We start from the raw sequence: 18,483 nt of genomic DNA on the forward strand, positions 1-18,483 counted from the left end.
CACAGATGTGATGGCCACACGAGGTATGCCGGCCACAGTTGTGACTACATGTGGGGAGGTGACCAGAGATGTGGCCACAGGTGATACCTCAGATGTGGCTAAAGGGGATATTGCCACAAGTGATGTGCTGGCCACAGGTCTGCTGGCCACGGATTCATCGGTTTTTCTTGTTACTGATGCACGGACTTCACGCTTGGAACGTGGGTTTACACTGGTTTCCATAATTTGCTGTATTGTAAGTGAGTCGAAATGGTGAGTTATGCTGCCCCGTCAGCTGTTGTGTCATCAGACTGCTGTCACACGCTACCTCTGCTTGCCTTTTTGCTTCCCGCATTGCTTCACATTGCATTCTTAGCTTGTTACTAATGTTTCGGGCAAATTTCTTCTTGGGAGGCATGATGACATGTACTATGAGGGATCAATAGGCGTCATAGACTTCGGGTATTGTCGAGAATGCTTCAACCGGTCAGCTATAGGCTGAGGTTGTCGGCAGCGCACACGAAGTCAATGAGTGTTTTCATGCATCTAGTGACCAAGAGTTTTCCAAATGTGCAGATCAATTAACAATCTAGTTAATTAGGACGACATATTCCACGACAAGCCTAGGTACAGTGAAGTACTCTACCATTTGACAACACATTACATTTGGAATATGACCCCTTCACTGTTACCTATGAAACTAATTTCTAACTTCCTTGTGGACAAAGGCAGTTGTGAGCTGTGACTCATACAAGCATCTCAGGGATGTGAGAAGTACCAAAGGCCCCCCCACACTTCACGAGTAAGTACCCAGTATCAGTATCACTGAATGTACATTCCTTGAACATTATTGGGGCCGAGTTGTGAAGGGTCTTACTACATCCTCCAGCCCTGACATGCAAAATATCTGCAACCTGCCCTTCACACACTGCCCCCATGTGTAAACTAGAGGTAAAAATTCAGGTAGACAGAAATGGGATGGTAGGTTTCTGGGCAGAATTCCATAACTGACTTTACTGGATCACTAACCTAATCAGTTATAACCCCTTTATTCTACACAGCAGCACCTACTCAAGGATAGGAAAACTTATATTGGTCGTAGTTGTCAGTCGCTGGGGGGTTACCATCAATCAACAATGAAAGCGTGTATAACCAGAGTTCCTGTCTCAGCAGCAACAGTGAGGCATCGCGTAATGACAGTGACTCACCCATTTGTTCTACACCATTTGTAGCTCCAGAGATCGAGTCACAGCCCCTGGCCCCACCTCTTCCCTGATCGCTACTAAGTCCGCTCTCTTCCTGCTCAAAAGCTTTATCGCGTACCTCTTCTGAAAGCTGAATATTGACCCCGTCTCCACTTCATCACTCTACAGATTGTTCTATTCTTAACAGCTCTATGACTGAAGAAACACTTCCCAACATTCCTGTGACTCACCTGAATCTTCAACTGCCAGTTGTGCCCCATTGTTGCTGTATCCCATCTCTGAGACATTCTGTCTCTATCCACCCTGTCAGCTCCTCTCAGTACTTTATATGTCGTGATCATGTCCCCACTATCCTTCAAGTTGATTTCCCTTATCGTTTCTTCGAAGGACATACCTCATAGCTTCTGGACTAGTCTTGTTGCCAACCTTAGCATTTTCTCTAATATCTTAATGTGTTTGAAAAGATGTGGGTTCCATACTGGTGCTACATACTCCAGTATGGGCCTGACATTCGCAGTGTACAATGTCTTGAATGACTTCTTGCTCATGTGTCGAAATGCTATTCTTAGGTTTGCCAAGCGCCCATATGCTGCAGCAGTTATTAGGCAGATGTGCGCCTCAGGAGATATGTTCGGTATTATACTCACCCCAAGGTCCTTTTCCTTGAGTGAAGTATGCAGCCTTTGGCTCCCTAGCGTGTACTCTGTCTACGGTTTTCTTTGACCTTCCCCAATCTTCATGAGTTTGCACTTGGTGGGGTTAAACTCCAGGAGCCAGTTGTTGGACCAGAATTGCAGCCTGTCCAGATCCCTTTGTAGTTCTATCTGATTCTCTTCCGCTTGAAGTCTTCTCATTAGCTACACATCCTCTGAATCTATCTCTTCCGTCATGTCATTCACATATAAAAGATCCAGCACCGGCCCTAGGAATGACCCTTGTGTTATGATATTAAATAGTGCTGTGACAGTGATGTGTAATGTGCAGCTTGTGATATCGTTGTGAATAAATGACACGATGCAGCAGTGACAATTAGTAACAGTGGCATGAGAAACTGCAGCAGTGAAAATTAGTGAGAAAGTCACGAGTTACTTCAACAGTATAGTAGTAGTGATAATTCGTGACATATTATCGTAACTGCTCCAGTGCGACAGTGACAATAAATGATAGTGATATCAGTAGCAGCAACAGAACAACAGTGATAATTAGTGATAGAGACATGAGTAATTGCAATAGCGTGTCATAATTCCATAACTCTTGACTTAGTATTGTGAGTCACTGCAACACGGCAACAGTGACTTTATTTATAGTTACTCTAAAATGTAGTAATAAAGATGATTTTGTCTAAATTATGTATATGAATAACTTCAACAATATACTGTGTCCTCTCTCGGTCGCCCAGTCAAGCTGTCACTGTGCATTTTTAAGTGTGTGTGTGACTGAGCATTCCATCCCTCCCACACACGTCTTAATAAACCTTATTCCTTTGGGGATGGAACCCAGAAGTATAATAACACGAAGGAGAAACTGTAGCAGGGAAGAGTTGCCAGAGAAGAAGTGAAAGACTTACCACTGAGAGGTTACTTTGCTCTGAGGGGAGACTGAGGTAGTACTTATGTCTATATGAACCCCTTGTGAACGCAGCCAGGTTCATCAGGATTCCCAGACTTGCGTTTAAGACCACTATCAGCAGATTCACCAGTAGGAACACCCGACGTCCGCCCATCTGCGGAAATGCAAATCTGTTATACACTTTTCAGTACATAGCTATAACATACCACAGTAATGAAATAACCGAACAAACAACAAAGCAATATCATGCTTTGATAAGCATGGCAATGACTTCCTCAGAAGATATGCTTCAAAACGTACGAAAATATAATTTTTCTATTTTTTTTTATTATCTAAACCTATGATAGATTGCCATAATGTCCTGTGGTGCTTATTATATCATCATATACAGCACTTTAGAAGAAGGTTCACCCACAAAGTAAATAAGAACCACTTTTAAAATCTACCCAATCTGATCAAACCACTTTTAAGCTCTCACAAATAACCCGCACATAAAAGAGAGAAGCTTACGACGACGTTTCGGTCCGACTTGGACCATTGACAAAGTCACACTGTGTGACTTTGTCAATGGTCCAAGTCGGACCGAAACGTCGTCGTAAGCTTCTCTCTTTAATGTGCGGGTTATTTGTGTATCGTTCCAGTCACGGTATTGTGACTTTTTGTTATTTAAGCTCTCAGTCTGGACCTTCAGTCTGCTACCGAAGTTCTTAAAAGAAATCACCTAGACACCATCACTAGAAACCACCGTTTAAGTAACTCAGTTTTCCAAAGTTTCTACAAGGCTTCATCACCGCTGCTGTTACAGAACCTACGTCTCCTATCCTCCTTTCATCCATAGAAGCTATATCACAGCCTTTAAAAACTTAATCCCAAACAAAAACAGCCGACAAGATGGGTGCAGTTGTTATCCTTCATTTTTTTCTTTTTTCAACAAACCGGCCGTATCCCACCAAGGCAGGGTGGCCCAAAAAGAAAAACGAAAGTTTCTCTTTTTAAATTTAGTAATTTATACGGGAGAAGGGGTTACTAGCCCCTTGCTCCTGGCATTTTAGTCGCCTCTTACAACACGCATGGCTTACGGAGGAAGAATTCTGTTCCACTTCCCCATGGAGATAAGAGGAAATAAACAAGAGCAAGAACTAGAAAGAAAATAGAAGAAAACCCCGAGGGATGTGTATATATACATATATATGCTTGTACATGCATGTGTAGTGTGACCTAAGTGTAAGTAGAAGTAGCAAGACGTACCTGAAATCTTGCATGTTTATGAGACAGAAAAAAAGACACCAGCAATCCTACCATCATGTAAAACAATTACAGGCTTTCGTTTTACACTCACTTGGCAGGACGGTAGTACCTCCCTGGGCGGCTGCTGTCTACCAACCTACTACCTTCATACCAATGATTAAAACGACGAAATCATCAGCCATTGGAACAACATATTCACCCGTCAGAGGAGAAACTAAACTAGATGAAAGAAAACATAAATCAGTGCAACGATGTGCAAGAAAATGTGTTCCCTAACACAGGAATAAAAAAAAGAAGTTGATAATTTCCTGGAAGCAACTCAGGACCGTTGTGAAACTGAAAGTCATCCTCTATTACGAACACTGGTATAGTATAGCCTGCGACTTGGTAGTAATTGGTTTCAAAGTGGAACAAACTCAGCAATAGTATATAACCTGTATTTCTTTCACCATATATAATTTGCCAGATATATACATGTACACTATGTACAGAGGTTGAATAATAAGTGTACCACATGGTGACAAAAGATTGCAAAAGCAGAAGCCAGAGAGAGTGCGCCGTATCAACCAGCAGCTCAGGCAAGTGTAAAAGGAACTAAACAGGTTAAATCCAACTAAGAACACTGGCCCAGATAACATCCCGTCTAAGTTCCTAAAAGATGGTGCCTATGAATTGTCAATCCCCATTGCTCATATAATAAATTTGTTCATCATCACTAATACAGTACCAGAGGGGTACAAGGAGGCCAGAGTTACTGCTATCTTCATGAAAAATAGGTCTGATGTCAGCAACTATAGGCCTGTGATATCCGAAATTCTAAAGAGGGCGGTGTACTGTAAAGTAGTTAAGTATCTTAATGACAACAGTGTCCATAGTTACCAGTCAGGCTTTAGAAGATTTTACTCAACCGACACCTCCCTAATTAATCTGATGGATTATTTGAGAAATGAAAAGTCGATAGGGAACCTCATAGGAATTGTAACCTCAGACTTGCAAAAGGCCTTCGATACTGTCAACCACAATATATTATGTAATAAACTTCAAGCTTTCAGTATAGATTCCGTAGACTGGTTTAAGTCCTACCTTAGCAACAGGAAACAAACTGTCAAAATCAACAAAACAGAATCAGAACCCCTGCCGATAGCATGTGGAGGTCCCCAGGGTAGCATTCTGGGTCCCTTATTATTATGTTATGTCAATGACATGCCTATCAGTGTCAAGTGTAAACTCCTACTGTATGCAGATGACAGTGCTCTGTTAGTGTCAGGTAAAGTCCCACAAGATATAGCTAATGTATTAACACTGGAACTGGAGTCCAGCAGCAAATGGTTAGTAGACAACAAACTATCATTACACCTCGGGAAAACTGAAGCCATTCTCTTCAGCAGGAAACATAAACTGAGAAGGGTAAATAATTTTAATGTCCAGTGTAATGGGGAGCCCATCACTTTGGTTTCATCAGTAAAATATCTGGGAATCCCCTTTGACCCATGCATGTCAGGAGAATTGATAGGGAACAGTGTAGTAAAGAAAGCGAATGCCAGACTGAAGTTCCTGTATAGACAAGCACAGTGTCTACCTACTGAGGCTCGCAGGACCCTATGTCTAGATACAATGCCATATGGATTACGCTTGCTCTTCATGGTACTCTGCTTTGACCAAAAAAAAAAAAAAAAAAAAAAAAAAAAAGCTGAAAGATAGACTGCAAATCACCCAGAACAAAATTGTAAGATTCATCCTGGGCCTGGGTCCTGGACCTGAGTTCCGGACCTGGGTCATGGACCTCGGTCCAAGAGAACATGTAGGCCAGGATGAATTACAACAATTGGATATGCTTAATGTTGAAGACAGAGTAAAACAACTGAAGCTAAATCCTGTTTATAAAATTGTTCAGTGTCCAGAATATCTTGCTGCCAATTTTCTACAGCAATACAGGAATGGAACAGACTTCCTGCACATGTCAAAGCCAGTCATAGCATGAACCAGTTCAAGAAGAGTGCCAAAAAGTACCTAATGAATGTAGCGAGAGAAAGGGAAGAGAATGATTTATTTTTTTTTAACTAACACACATGTAAATATAATTAACCCAGTTTACCTTATTCCTAGTATATCTCCTTCATAGTATAATAATAAAATATTATCTCCTTTATAGTATAATAATAAGGTATTAAAAGCACCCCAATGGAAATAAGTCACTGTCTGACTTTTTTTGGGTTATCCCAGGTTCTCTACACATATGCTGCTATGTATGATAATCTATGTAACTGTATTTGTGTATACCTGAATAAACTTCGTTGCTTCAGATTTTGCTGACTTGGAGGTGATTGGCCAATGAACCAAGGTACTAATTTAAAACGAGGGTTACCCTGTTTATCGTTAAATTCTTAGCACCCAGTTTGCAGGTTGGGAGGCAGCCTACAAGGGAGTGTGACATACACCGAATAAATTGTAACATACTCTTAGCATGCCACATCCTTTTCAATTGAAAATGTCTTACTTTGCTATCGGGATAGCACAATAAGCACATCTAACAATAAAATTAATAAAATTTACTGCATTATAGGTACTGGGTAACTACCTGCAGTGGTGATCTTCATAGACTTTCCAATTATCCACACAGAAGAGGTCTATATGGTTCAGTGTCTTAACTACTTCTGCAGGTGAAAGCCATGCAGACGAGCCTAGTTCAGATGCGTTCTCTTTCTACACTATTTGACACTTCTTCCTGATGATTTTCTTTTAACTTTAACGCAGTACAATAAGCAGAACAAGAGAGTTGTTTTGGGTCAGCATAGCCTAATATCGTCTCTATCTGCAGAGAAGACCATTGTGAAGAGTTTTAAAATTTTCCCTTATTGCTCTCTTATCTAACTGCTGTAAGATCATTATGATTAAACGTGCTGAAGCTTCACTCTGGCCCGAGGAACAAGACAGAAGAACAACAGCATCAATAACATTAGGAGCACCGATATGGGGATCGTAGGACAACAGGATGGAACGGCTAACCAATATGATTTTTATCAATAACTTGAGCATCAGTTAACTTCTCACCACTTCGGAACTTTAATGTTTTACCAGATAAATTATTGATGAGAAAGATTATGCCCTTCTCTCTAAGCAAAACCAAATAGTGAGGTATAAATGCAAAATCCATTACATGAAGCACTTCCAAGTTACTACCTGGACATACCTGTCCTCCCATGGAAGCCTAAATACATTTGAAGAAATAGGACGAGCAATTCTGAATAAATTTCATGAAACGCGAGAAATAGAAAAAAAAAGGTGGGGGGGAAGAGGATTCACCCACAAGTTCCATAAATGTATTCCAAGTAAGCTTTATCACATTACCACAACTCTATTGCTAATCCACAACTCTATTGCTAAATTAGTTGTGTTTCCCATTTTTCATATACAAATGTGACAAATAATATAACAATAAAATGCCACATTAGCTGCACTTGTGTCCTTTTACCAAACATATTATCGGTAATTCTTCCAAAATTAATACAAAATAATCTAGCGACATTACATTTACGGAGGCATCGGAATTATTCTTTGTCGGTAAATTATCATTAAAGGTTAGTCAAGTTTAAAAGTAATATACATTAATTAAAGGCTCCATAACTTTATTTACGGTAATGAATTATTAATTATAAGTGAATCCCTTATCTTGCAGTACTTTATTATTAGTTAAATAAATTTAATGTTTCTGTGAAGTTATATAACAAAATAACACATTGTTATTATCCAAAATAATTCATTAACTCACTAAGAGACAAACAAGCAAACAAGCAAGCAGGAAGGAAAGCAAGGAAGTAAGGAACTAAGCAAACAGGAAGGAAAGCAAGCAACCAAGAAGGAAAGCAAGGAAGTAAGCAACTAAGCAAGCAGGAAGGAAAGCAAGCAAACAAGAAGGAAAGCAGGGAAGCAAGAAGGAAAGCAAGGAAGCAAACAACTAAGCAAGCAGGAAGGAAAGCAAGCAAGCAAGAAGGAAAGCAAGGAAGTAAGCAACTAAGCAAGCAGGAAGGAAAGCAAGCAAGCAAGAAGGAAAGCAAGGAAGTAAGCATCTAAGCAAACAAGAAGGAAAGCAATCAAGCAAGAAGGAAAGCAAGGAAGTAAGCATCTAAGCAAGCAGGAAAGAAAGCAAGCAAGCAAGAAGGAAAGCAAGGAAGTAAACAACTAAGCAAGCAGGAAGGAAAGCAAGCAAGCAAGCATACAGGAAAGAAAGGAAGCAAGAAAGCAAGAAAACAAACCAATAATTTAAATAAATGACCTGAAAACAAATTAACCAACGAATTAAATTAATAACAAACCAGTCAACTAATCAATTAACAAACTAATTAAATAACTAAATTAACAAGAAATAAATAACAAATAAATAATAAATAAAACCAATAATAATAAAAATAAAAAAACAGTCAATTAAAATAATCATCTAATTATCTAACAAATTTCTAACCAAGTGACTGATCAATTAACTAACTAACTAACAAGAAAGAAGGAACGCAAGATACATTTACACAACTAATTAAATGAAGATAAAATATTTTTTAGAATTTTTTATATACTATAAGAAGAACCAGAGAATGACCACAATGTAAATAGAACCAGTGTCCAATTTTTGTTTGTCTAAAATAGTGCTGAAAATATTCCTGCAATTTGGACTCTCCTGGCGAGGGTAAAAGCGGCCGTATTGCAATATATTTTTACGCTACTGGTAATAAATATGCGGATTTGAATGCTTCCTGGCACAATGCATCCTCACGTATTCTATGTGATGTTTTCACATATAGTATATAATAGACGTATGTACAACCTTCTGAATATTATTTTGGGACATATTTAACTCGCCAGAAGCGTTATAAAATTCCTGGCTTACGATAAATTTCAGAACGTCTCATGAGTGTAAATTTGCCTAAATTCATTGCTGATATATTTCTATCACATATACTGACAAATATTGTCAAGATGAAATAATACCATGGGTGGGGTTAGAACCCGCGATCAGAGAGTCATAAAACTCCAGACCGACGCGTTAGCCACTGATCGCGGGTTCTAACCCCGACCGTGGTATGGTTTGTTTTCAATCTTGTCATTACGATTTCGTGAGTCATGGTCAAGATACTGAAGCATGTGACTCTTAATATGTTGAAATATGACACTTTGGTAAGATAATTTTAATTGTACTTTACATAATTGATATATTATGATTCATTAAACCCATAATGAATCATAATACATCAATTATAGGTGGGGGTTTAAGTTATTAAAAAATTAGAATATACGTAAGAGAGATGAAAATAAATGGTATAAAATACCGACACAATGGAAACATAAACACATATGTAGTTTAATGTGATCCTTTATTGACAACGTTTCGCCCACACAGTGGGCTTTTTCATGTTACACACAGATCTGTGCAAGAAAGGTATAAAATACCGACAATATGAAAGTTAAGACACATGTGCAACATCTGGATATCTTTATTGTAGTAGACGTTTCGCCATCCAGTGGCTTTATCATAAAGCCACTGGATGGCGAAACGTCTACTACAATAAAGATATCCAGATGTTGCACATGTGTCTTAACTTTCACACACAGATCTACCTGGGGTGGAAGGTACGGGAGTATTTATAGTCAGGTTCAGAATGTTGAGGACAGGTGGAGAATGCTGCACCTGATGATCTACCGGGTGGGGTTATAGAGTCTTGGGTAGCTAGGCAGGGGTATTGGACAAGTTGTGAGTAGACCTTCTGCAGTGTTCTATGTTCTCATGTGGGATAGCGATGAAGAAGTTTCTTGGCTAGTGGTTCAGCTATGTTATAGAAGCCGTTGTTCTGGTTGAAATTGTTGGTTATAGAGATAAACGATGATTCCAGGATTCTTCGGTATTGAGTGTTGTCTTCTGTGGCGATAAGTCTTGAGTTTCTGTAGTTAATTAAATGGTTGTGTGAATTGCGATGTTGTACACAGGCATTCCTTGTATCGTCAGTCCTGCTTGCATATTGGTGTTCTGAAATACGTGTTTGGAGGTCTCTTAATGTTTCGCCCACGTGTAATTTGTTGCAGTCATTACAAGGGATTATGTATACCCCTGCAGAGGATGGAAGCTTGTCCTGTCTACTACTGGTGATGTCCTTGATGGTCGTGGTTGTGGAGGTAGATACTTGGAATGATGTATTGGAAAAGATGTTGGAAACACGTCTGGCAATGGAGTTGGTGGGGAGGACTATGTATCTCTACTCTGCAGTGTCTTCTCTGGGTGTGTTAATTAATGCCCGCCGTCTGCAGTCTCTGATGAAGTGACGAGGATAGTGGAGTTTAGAAAATACTTGTTCAATTATAGTGCATTCTTTCTCAAGGAACTCATTGCTGCAGATTCTGAGTGCGCGCAGGAAGAAGCCTATAATTACACCACGTTAAGTTTTGGTGTCGTGGTGAGAGTAGAAGTGGAGAAGATCGTTTTGGTTGGTTGGCTTTCGATAGACTTTAAAACGAAGTTCATGGTCAGTTTTGCAGAGAAGAACATCAAGGAAAGGAAGAGTGTTGTCGACTTCTTCTTCAAGTGTGAACTGGATTGAGGGCTCGACCTGGTTGAGCTTGTCTTGGAGAGCTTGAACGTTGAAGCGCCTGGGAGTTATGAGGAGAATGTCGTCAACATAATGGTGGAGAAACGCTCGGCTTCCAGATGTTCCATGTATAAGTTCGCCAGGACGGCACTGAGTGGCGAGCCCATGGGTAGACCAAAAATCTGTTGAAAGAGGTGATTTTCGAAAGAGAAACACGTAATGCCGACACATAGTTCAACGAGGTCGATGAAATCGCTGGCTGGAATAGGAAGATCAAGTGAAGCGTCAATTTTTCTGCGCAGGAGATCGATGGCTTGTGGAGGAGGTACTTTGGTGAATAGGGAAGTTACGTCAAGGCTGGAGAGTTTCTTGTTCCTGATGTTGATGTTGCGAATGCGATTGAGAAGATCACCCGAGTGTTTGAGATGTGCTGGACTGATAGTGCCCAAGAGTTTGGAGAGGTGTTTTGAGAGAATTCCTGAGAGTTGGTGGGGAGCACTGCCTATTCCCGAAGATATGGGCCTCAGTGGGATACCAGGCTTGTGAGTTTTTGGTAGGCCGTACATTCTGGCAGGTCAGGGTTGCTGGGTATGGTGTGCAGAAGTTTCTTCCCTTGTTCTGAGTTCCTCAGAATGCAGCGAGTCCTTATCTCTATAACCAACAATTTCAACCAGAACAACGGCTTCTATAACATAGCTGAACCACTCGCCAAGAAACTTCTTCATTGCTATCCCACATAAGAACATAGAACACTGCAGAAGGTCTACTCACAACTTGTCCAATACCCCTGCCAAGCTACCCAAGACTCTATAACCCCACCCGGTAGATCATCAGATGCAGCATTCTCCACCTGACCTCAACATTCTGAACCTGACTATAAATACTCCCGTACCTTCCACCCCAGGTAGATCTGTTTGTGACTTGAAAAAGCCCACTGTGTGGGCGAAACGTTGTCAATAAAGGATCACATTAAACTGCGTATGTGTTTATGTTTCCACGTAAGAGAGATCACGAAGCAAGCAGGTAAATATACATTATGTAGGACTAGAGACCTGAAAGAATCCGGGTAGGCCGGGAAAACATTTCCTAGCAGTGACCACAACATTATGTGATTCAAATTAATTATCTGCTGTGACTCCTACATTAATACTTCCACAGTCCCAAACTACCCAGCAGCTGCCTTTGATAAATAAACTGTTTTTATTTATTAGATATGGTCAAAGTAGAAGAAATTCAAATATACAGTTGTAAATACTAAAAAAACTATTGATACACATATACGACAGAGGGATAACAAGACAACTAAACCACCTTGAATGAACAATCAGTAACTCCTTGAAAATAGGATAATAAGGCTTATATGAAATATAAACTGCTGAGTTAGTGTACGACACTGATTGATGATATCAACAAAGAAGACAAAGACTCAGTATTTGATTAATTTTTCAGAGCTTTTTATATATGTAAAATGCAAGAAAATGTAGAAATTAGAATAGCGTCTCAAGTAGACAGTGACGATGGATGGAAATACCATACAGTCACAACAGTAAAAGACACAAATTCTGTATAAAGCGACCCTTTACCAACGACCTTTCGCAGACTCAGTGACCTTTATCAAATCACACCAAAAATTGAACCTGGTGAGGGAGTTCAGTATATTATGTATCAGTGAGCACAGTGAGGTGAAGAGTTAGCTTAATTATGAGCCAAGTATGAGATATGAGAGATCTTGGGTTGCCAAGATCTCTTAGATGTTACATTAAATAAACAAATTAATAATGAGAAGGCTGAAGATAATTTTCTTTACGTGAGCAAAAGTTTACGAAACATTATCAGAAAGGAACTAGGAAACTAGCTTTAAAAAACCAGAGCAGTATAGATACGAACTAGCAGATCTATTAACCATCATAATGAACTGTGTCAAGTTAAATATATCTGTGGAAAATTTCATTTAGTTGAATGTATCATTATATACATAACAGTAAATGAACATAGATAATTATTATTTATCAGTTAGACAAGTACGAATTTGGGACACCTAGGTCGCAAAAAATGTCCCCCTTCGATACCTACCACTGTCATATCCACAAGTTGCTCTGGACCTATTAATTAAATGAAATATACATCACCAGGAATGCTGGTAAATATATAAATTTGTGGACTGTATATTAAATTAAAGAATGATTATATGTAAACACAATTACATAACAAAAGGAGAATATCTTAAAAATCACTCACCAATTTAACTGGAGATTAATGTGTATCATACTCAGAAAACCTCACTGTCTATTTATGAAAATAACACTGGCCAGGTTACTACATAAGACTTATCTGAGGTTCCTGGAGCTGTCTTGTCCAGTCGTCGGATATCTCAAGTTATGCAGGAATGCACATCCAACAATTTCGTTTCCTATATGAGAGGTGTCAGCCCAATTTTAACCTCAAGAGCACGAAAAATTCTTCCCATTACACCAACGTTTCTAATCCAAATTCAAACAAAATGGCAACTCTTCCTGTCTGCGCAGGCGCAGGTCCAGTTTCCCATTTTCCATAACATAATTCTTTTAAATACACTATGGCCATCTATTTACATATAAATTACCATATTTCCGGAAAATATACAGTATTTTCCACACTGCAGCCAGCCGGAGTTCGTTGCTAAACGACTCAAATTACTCCTTCCTTTAGGAGACGATTCCAGCCAGTTCTGGCTTAAGTGGCTGTTCTCCTAGTAGGTCTTACTACGATTTCATCTTCCGGCATCACTTGGTCTGCGTTATCTTCCATATCACTTGTGTCACTTTCCCTCAGATTTTCATTTACGTTTGATTGAACACCTAATTCCAAGGGAATCAATTTATTAAGTGTGTAAGCTTTCCTGGCCACGACACAACACTTTGACATTCCTGACAACACCTTGTGCATCTGGGTACAATGTCATTACTTTGCCCAGAGGCCACAATGCTCGATGTTGTTCAGTGTCAATTAACACAATGTCACCTGGTTGAATGGTCTGTCGATTTACTGCCTCTGTCGCACCATAAAAGTGTTCACATAGTGTAAGAAGATTTTCCTTATGCCACACATTAGACCAATGATCAATTACTTTATTTAACATTTTAAATTTATTACACAGCACTGCCGCATCATTGTAATCTTCATCACTTTCTTCCGGATTATCTCTATAGACAGGGGCAGCTTCCAATTTCCTTCCACATATTAGGTGAGAAGGTGTTGATACATCTGCATCATGTGTATCACTCTTGTACGAGAGAGGCCTATTATTTATACGATTCTCCGCCTCCACTAACACTGCACGGAATTTTTCCAAATTAATTCTCTTCTAGTGTAGCACTTTACGGAGACACCTCTTCACCTCATACAGCTCCCCCTGCTAAGGGGCTCTAGGAGTAATAAATTTCCAGGTACACCCTCGCTGGGTTAACAGAGATTGAACATCGTTACTATTATTTAATTCTATCAAATGTTGAGCACCTGCTATAAAATTTGTGGCATTATCCAAAATCATCAATCTCGGACAGGAACTCCTAGCTGCAAATTTTCGAACCAGCTGCATAAACTGTTCTGCAGACAAGTCCTGTGCCACTTCTAAATGAACTGCCCTAGTAGCAGTACAGGTGAACAAACAAACATACACTTTCAGTGGAACACCATTTGAAGTACCTGTTAAAATTATTGGACCACTATAGTCTACACCTGTTACATCAAATGGTTTCACTAATTGTACATGCTCCTTTGGCAATGGTGGAGGACCTGGGTACATATAGGATCTGGCATCCACACGGCGACATATTACACAAGATTTAATCACACTTTTTACACTTTGCCGTCCTTGTGGAATCCAGAAAGTTTCCCTAATACAATTCATTACATTTTTATGGGCATTTAGCACAATTAAATATGTTAGATGATGAGTTTTGGGCAGTAAGATAGGGTGTTTAGCATAATCAGCCAATTCAGCATTTTGTAACCTATCTCTGCACCTAATTACATTGTTCTCTAAATACAGTCCCAATTTCTCTATTATGGAACCTTTCACAATTTTTCTTTCCATCATCAATTTAATCTCATTTCCATAAATTTCCTCCTGTACCCTCTTTATCCAATATTCAAGAGGATGTGAAAACTTAAATGAAATATTCATCTTGTTTAGAAATTTAAACACCAACTTTGTTACATTGATTAGTTTGGGTAAAGAAGAATACCTATTTATATCAATGGCTAAGGGAGGACAAACTATTGGAGCGGTGGTCACAATAATTTCAACAGGAGCAATATACGCCTTTTGTACAGGCCAATTAGCTTTATTTACCAACCAGCTCGGTCCTTTAAACCATGATACAGCATTTACAAGTATAGCACAAGGTAAACCTCGAGACAAGAAATCAGCTGGATTCTCCTCCCCAGGCATATGATTAAATGTTAACATATGCTGACCCAAACTATTATACTTCTCTTGCATCTGATTAATTTCAGCGACTCTGTTTTGTACGTACACAATTTTACTGTTTCCATTACGAATCCATTGTAAGGATACCTCATTATCAGACCAAATTACAGTGTCGCTAATATTTATCTCATGCAACTTATTTCTTATATAATTAGCTAGTTTGATACCTACATAAATGGCTGTTAATTCCAACTGAGGCAAGGTACGTGATTTAATTGGAGACACTTTAGCCTTAGACATAACAAGAGAAATAACACTATTACATTGAAGATAAGCAACTGCTCCATATGCCAATTTTGAAGCATCACAAAAAATGTGGAGTACATTTTTCCCATTTGGATTAACCACCTGGCGTGGGAACTCCAACATTGGAATTTTTTCATAATCACCAATTAATTCATCCCACCTGTTAATGAATTCCTCAGGTAGAATTTCATCCCAAGCACATTTAAGTTTCCATGCTTCCTGAATTAATAATTTCCCTCTTATAGTAAGGGGTGACACTAAACCTAGTGCATCAAAACATTTGGAAACTTCAGCAAGCAAAACTCTCTTAGTTAATTTATTGGGAATACTGTAATTATTAGGTTTTAACATTAACAAATCTCTCTCAGTATCCCAATTTAAACCCAGTACATTACTACATTTTGGCACTTCATCTCCAGGGTAATTTTTACTTATTTTGTCCTTTAATTTGGACGAATTACTATTCCATTCCCTCAGAGGCATATTTGCGCTTTGCATTATTTTATTAGCCTCTCCATAAGTCATTAACAGTTCCTCTTCAGTTGACGTCACACCCAGGAAATTGTCCACATAAAATTGTTTGCTCATTACTTTACTCAATGGACTTTCCGTACGTTTAAGGTGTGCATTTATCGTCGCTTGAAGTAGGAACAGACTGGATGTAGCACCAAATAATACGCTCCTAAAGCGAAAGGTTTTCAGAGGGCTAAGTGGGTCACTAGGATTCTCAGGCCATAAGAAGCGGGTACAATACCGGTCAGCCTCTTGTAAACCCACTCTTAGGAAAGCTTTACTTATGTCAGCCGGAAAGGCATAATGCTTCACTCTGAAATTTAATAAGATATCTCCTAATTTTTCCGTCAATGACGGACCTGTCATCAGTCATTTAAACTAGGTACATTTTTGTTACTCCTGGCACTACAATTAAACACAATCCTCAAAGGAGTGGTCTTAGAATCCTTCTTCGCTCCGTGATGTGGCAAATAGTGACCATAAATTTTGGCTTGCTCAGGAGGTACCTCTTCTATAAATTTATTAATTAACTGCTCAGCAATTATATCATTATAGGCAGTTAATAATTCTGGTGCCTTACTCAGTTCGCGGAGCTGAGCCTTTAACTGTTCATATGCCATTCTGTAATTAGTGGGCAATTCTGGATGGTTCAGTCTCTACGGAAGTCGCACCCAGTATTGTCCAGATTCAAATTTTACATCTCTCAGGTATTGCTCCTGAGTAAAAGAATCGTCTGGACTTTCTTCATTTACATTTATTCCAATGCTGTCTAATTCCCACAATTTATGCACTGGCTCAACACCATCCTCTATGGAAGAATTATACTGGGGTACGATTTCATGAGTAAGACACACAGTTATGGTATTTGTAGTTTCCTCTAGTCATGAATTATTATTACGAGAAATCCTACCATACATTACATGGCCTCCTGCAGTCTTCAAAAGGGTGCCACCACATTTATTTACAATACCCTTTACAAAGGAGGCATAATAGTCACTACCTATCAAAATATTTATTGGGCCTACAGAATCATCACTTACATCTGAAGGTGCTAAATTTACATTATGTGAAAGTCTCTCTGTAGCTTTACTAAGCCCTACTGTAGTTATTTTCTCTGGAAGTCTATCTACAATTACTGCATTAACACGTTTTTTCTCATTGCCCAACCTGACAGTTACATAAACAGTGTCATACAATTGAGACCTTTTATCCGAGAGAAAACCAGATAATTTTAAAGTTGTGGGATCTCCCATCTGTACTTTCATACCATCAAGACAGTTACGTTTTATGAACGCACGCTGGGATCCCTGGTCCAATAATGCATTTACATTTTTTTATTTATGCCTTTTATCATCAATTTTTACCTGTAACACAGGTAAGGCTACTTCAGTAAAACCATCATTATTAACATTAGCAGCAATTTTTACATTAGCTACTGTTGTGTCAGGATTGTCAACATTATCATTATTATCAACATTATCATATAGACCCTTACACATGACTATATGGTGTCTTCCTTTGTGGCATTGATAACAGAAGTTTAATTTGGCATAACAGTCCTTTACATTGTGATTACCTAAACACCTGATACATCTGTCAAGTTCCTCCAATCTTTCAACTTTGTCATTCCATGAATTGTATGTAATGCAATTCTTAGAAAAATGAGTACCCTGGCAGAGGAGACAATCTCTCTTTTCTTTGACTGGTTTCCTATTAACTGGGATACTCATAGGAGGGTACTTATTCTTCTTACTTTGTGGAGAATCATTATTTCTGATTCCTGCTACTTGATATGCACCTATGCAACTATTTTTAGGAAATGAAATTTGATTATTACCATTGGGATAATTTTTCCCTTTGTGAAACTTGATAGATACCTCGGAGTTATTATGTGTTGCATCTTTAAAATGAGTTAGTTGGCTGGTCTGCAACTGAACAATTAATTTTTGTAGACCTAGTCTTATTTCCTCCAGACTAAAATAACCCTTGTGATAGTTGTTCGAGAGTCATTCAAGGGCTTTATAGTTTAATTTATTCTGTACCATGGCACTCAATAACCAGTCTGATTCCTTCAGATTATATTTATTACTTAAAGTTTTGAGAGTGCTCTCCAGTTTAACTCTAAACTGCTGTAAACCTTTGTAAGTGTGATCTGGAGATTTTAAATTAACAATGATATTCACTAGATCCAACCTACTTTGTTCTATATTACCATAAGTTACCTTCAACAAGTCAACTGCTTCCTTGTAAGAGTCATCTACATTGGGAAAGGCTTGTATGAGTATGTGAGCATCTCCTCTTACCTGTCCTTTGAGGTAAAATAATTTAGTTACACAGGCTAGGTCACTCCTGTCATGCACAGCTGCTTTAAAAATTGACCAAAATTCCTCCCAATTTTCACCAGGATTAAATATAGGTAAACATAATTCTGGGAGTTTGGGCAAAGACATCTTATTTGTTGGAGCAGACTGATTAACTGCCTGGTTCACACATTTTAATTTATTCAAGGCCTGACTTTTACATGAAAGAATCTTTTCCTCTAATTCATAATACTGATTAATCATAAGATCTACTTCAGTCTCATCTACACAGTTTACTAACAAATCTCCTTCATATTTGTTGTAATATAATTTGTATGAATCATATCTATTACCTAAAGCATCTAAATACAATTTTAAATCAT

The 18,483-nt window shown here is 38.7% G+C and overlaps 1 protein-coding gene across 2 annotated transcripts in view; it reads right to left on the reverse strand.

Moving 5' to 3' along the window:
* LOC128699572 (beta-1,4-glucuronyltransferase 1) overlaps positions 1–18,483 on the reverse strand; it is a 68,382-nt gene that overhangs the window by 45,697 nt on the left and 4,202 nt on the right. For both annotated transcript variants that reach the window (XM_070099431.1, XM_070099432.1), the window contains exon 2: positions 2,752–2,907. In XM_070099431.1, coding sequence (XP_069955532.1) covers positions 2,752–2,907 — 156 coding nt within the window. The remainder of the gene's footprint in view (positions 1–2,751; positions 2,908–18,483) is intronic.

This window comes from Cherax quadricarinatus, chromosome 67, assembly GCF_038502225.1.
Source record: "Cherax quadricarinatus isolate ZL_2023a chromosome 67, ASM3850222v1, whole genome shotgun sequence".
NCBI classification, from domain to species: Eukaryota; Metazoa; Arthropoda; class Malacostraca; order Decapoda; family Parastacidae; genus Cherax; species Cherax quadricarinatus.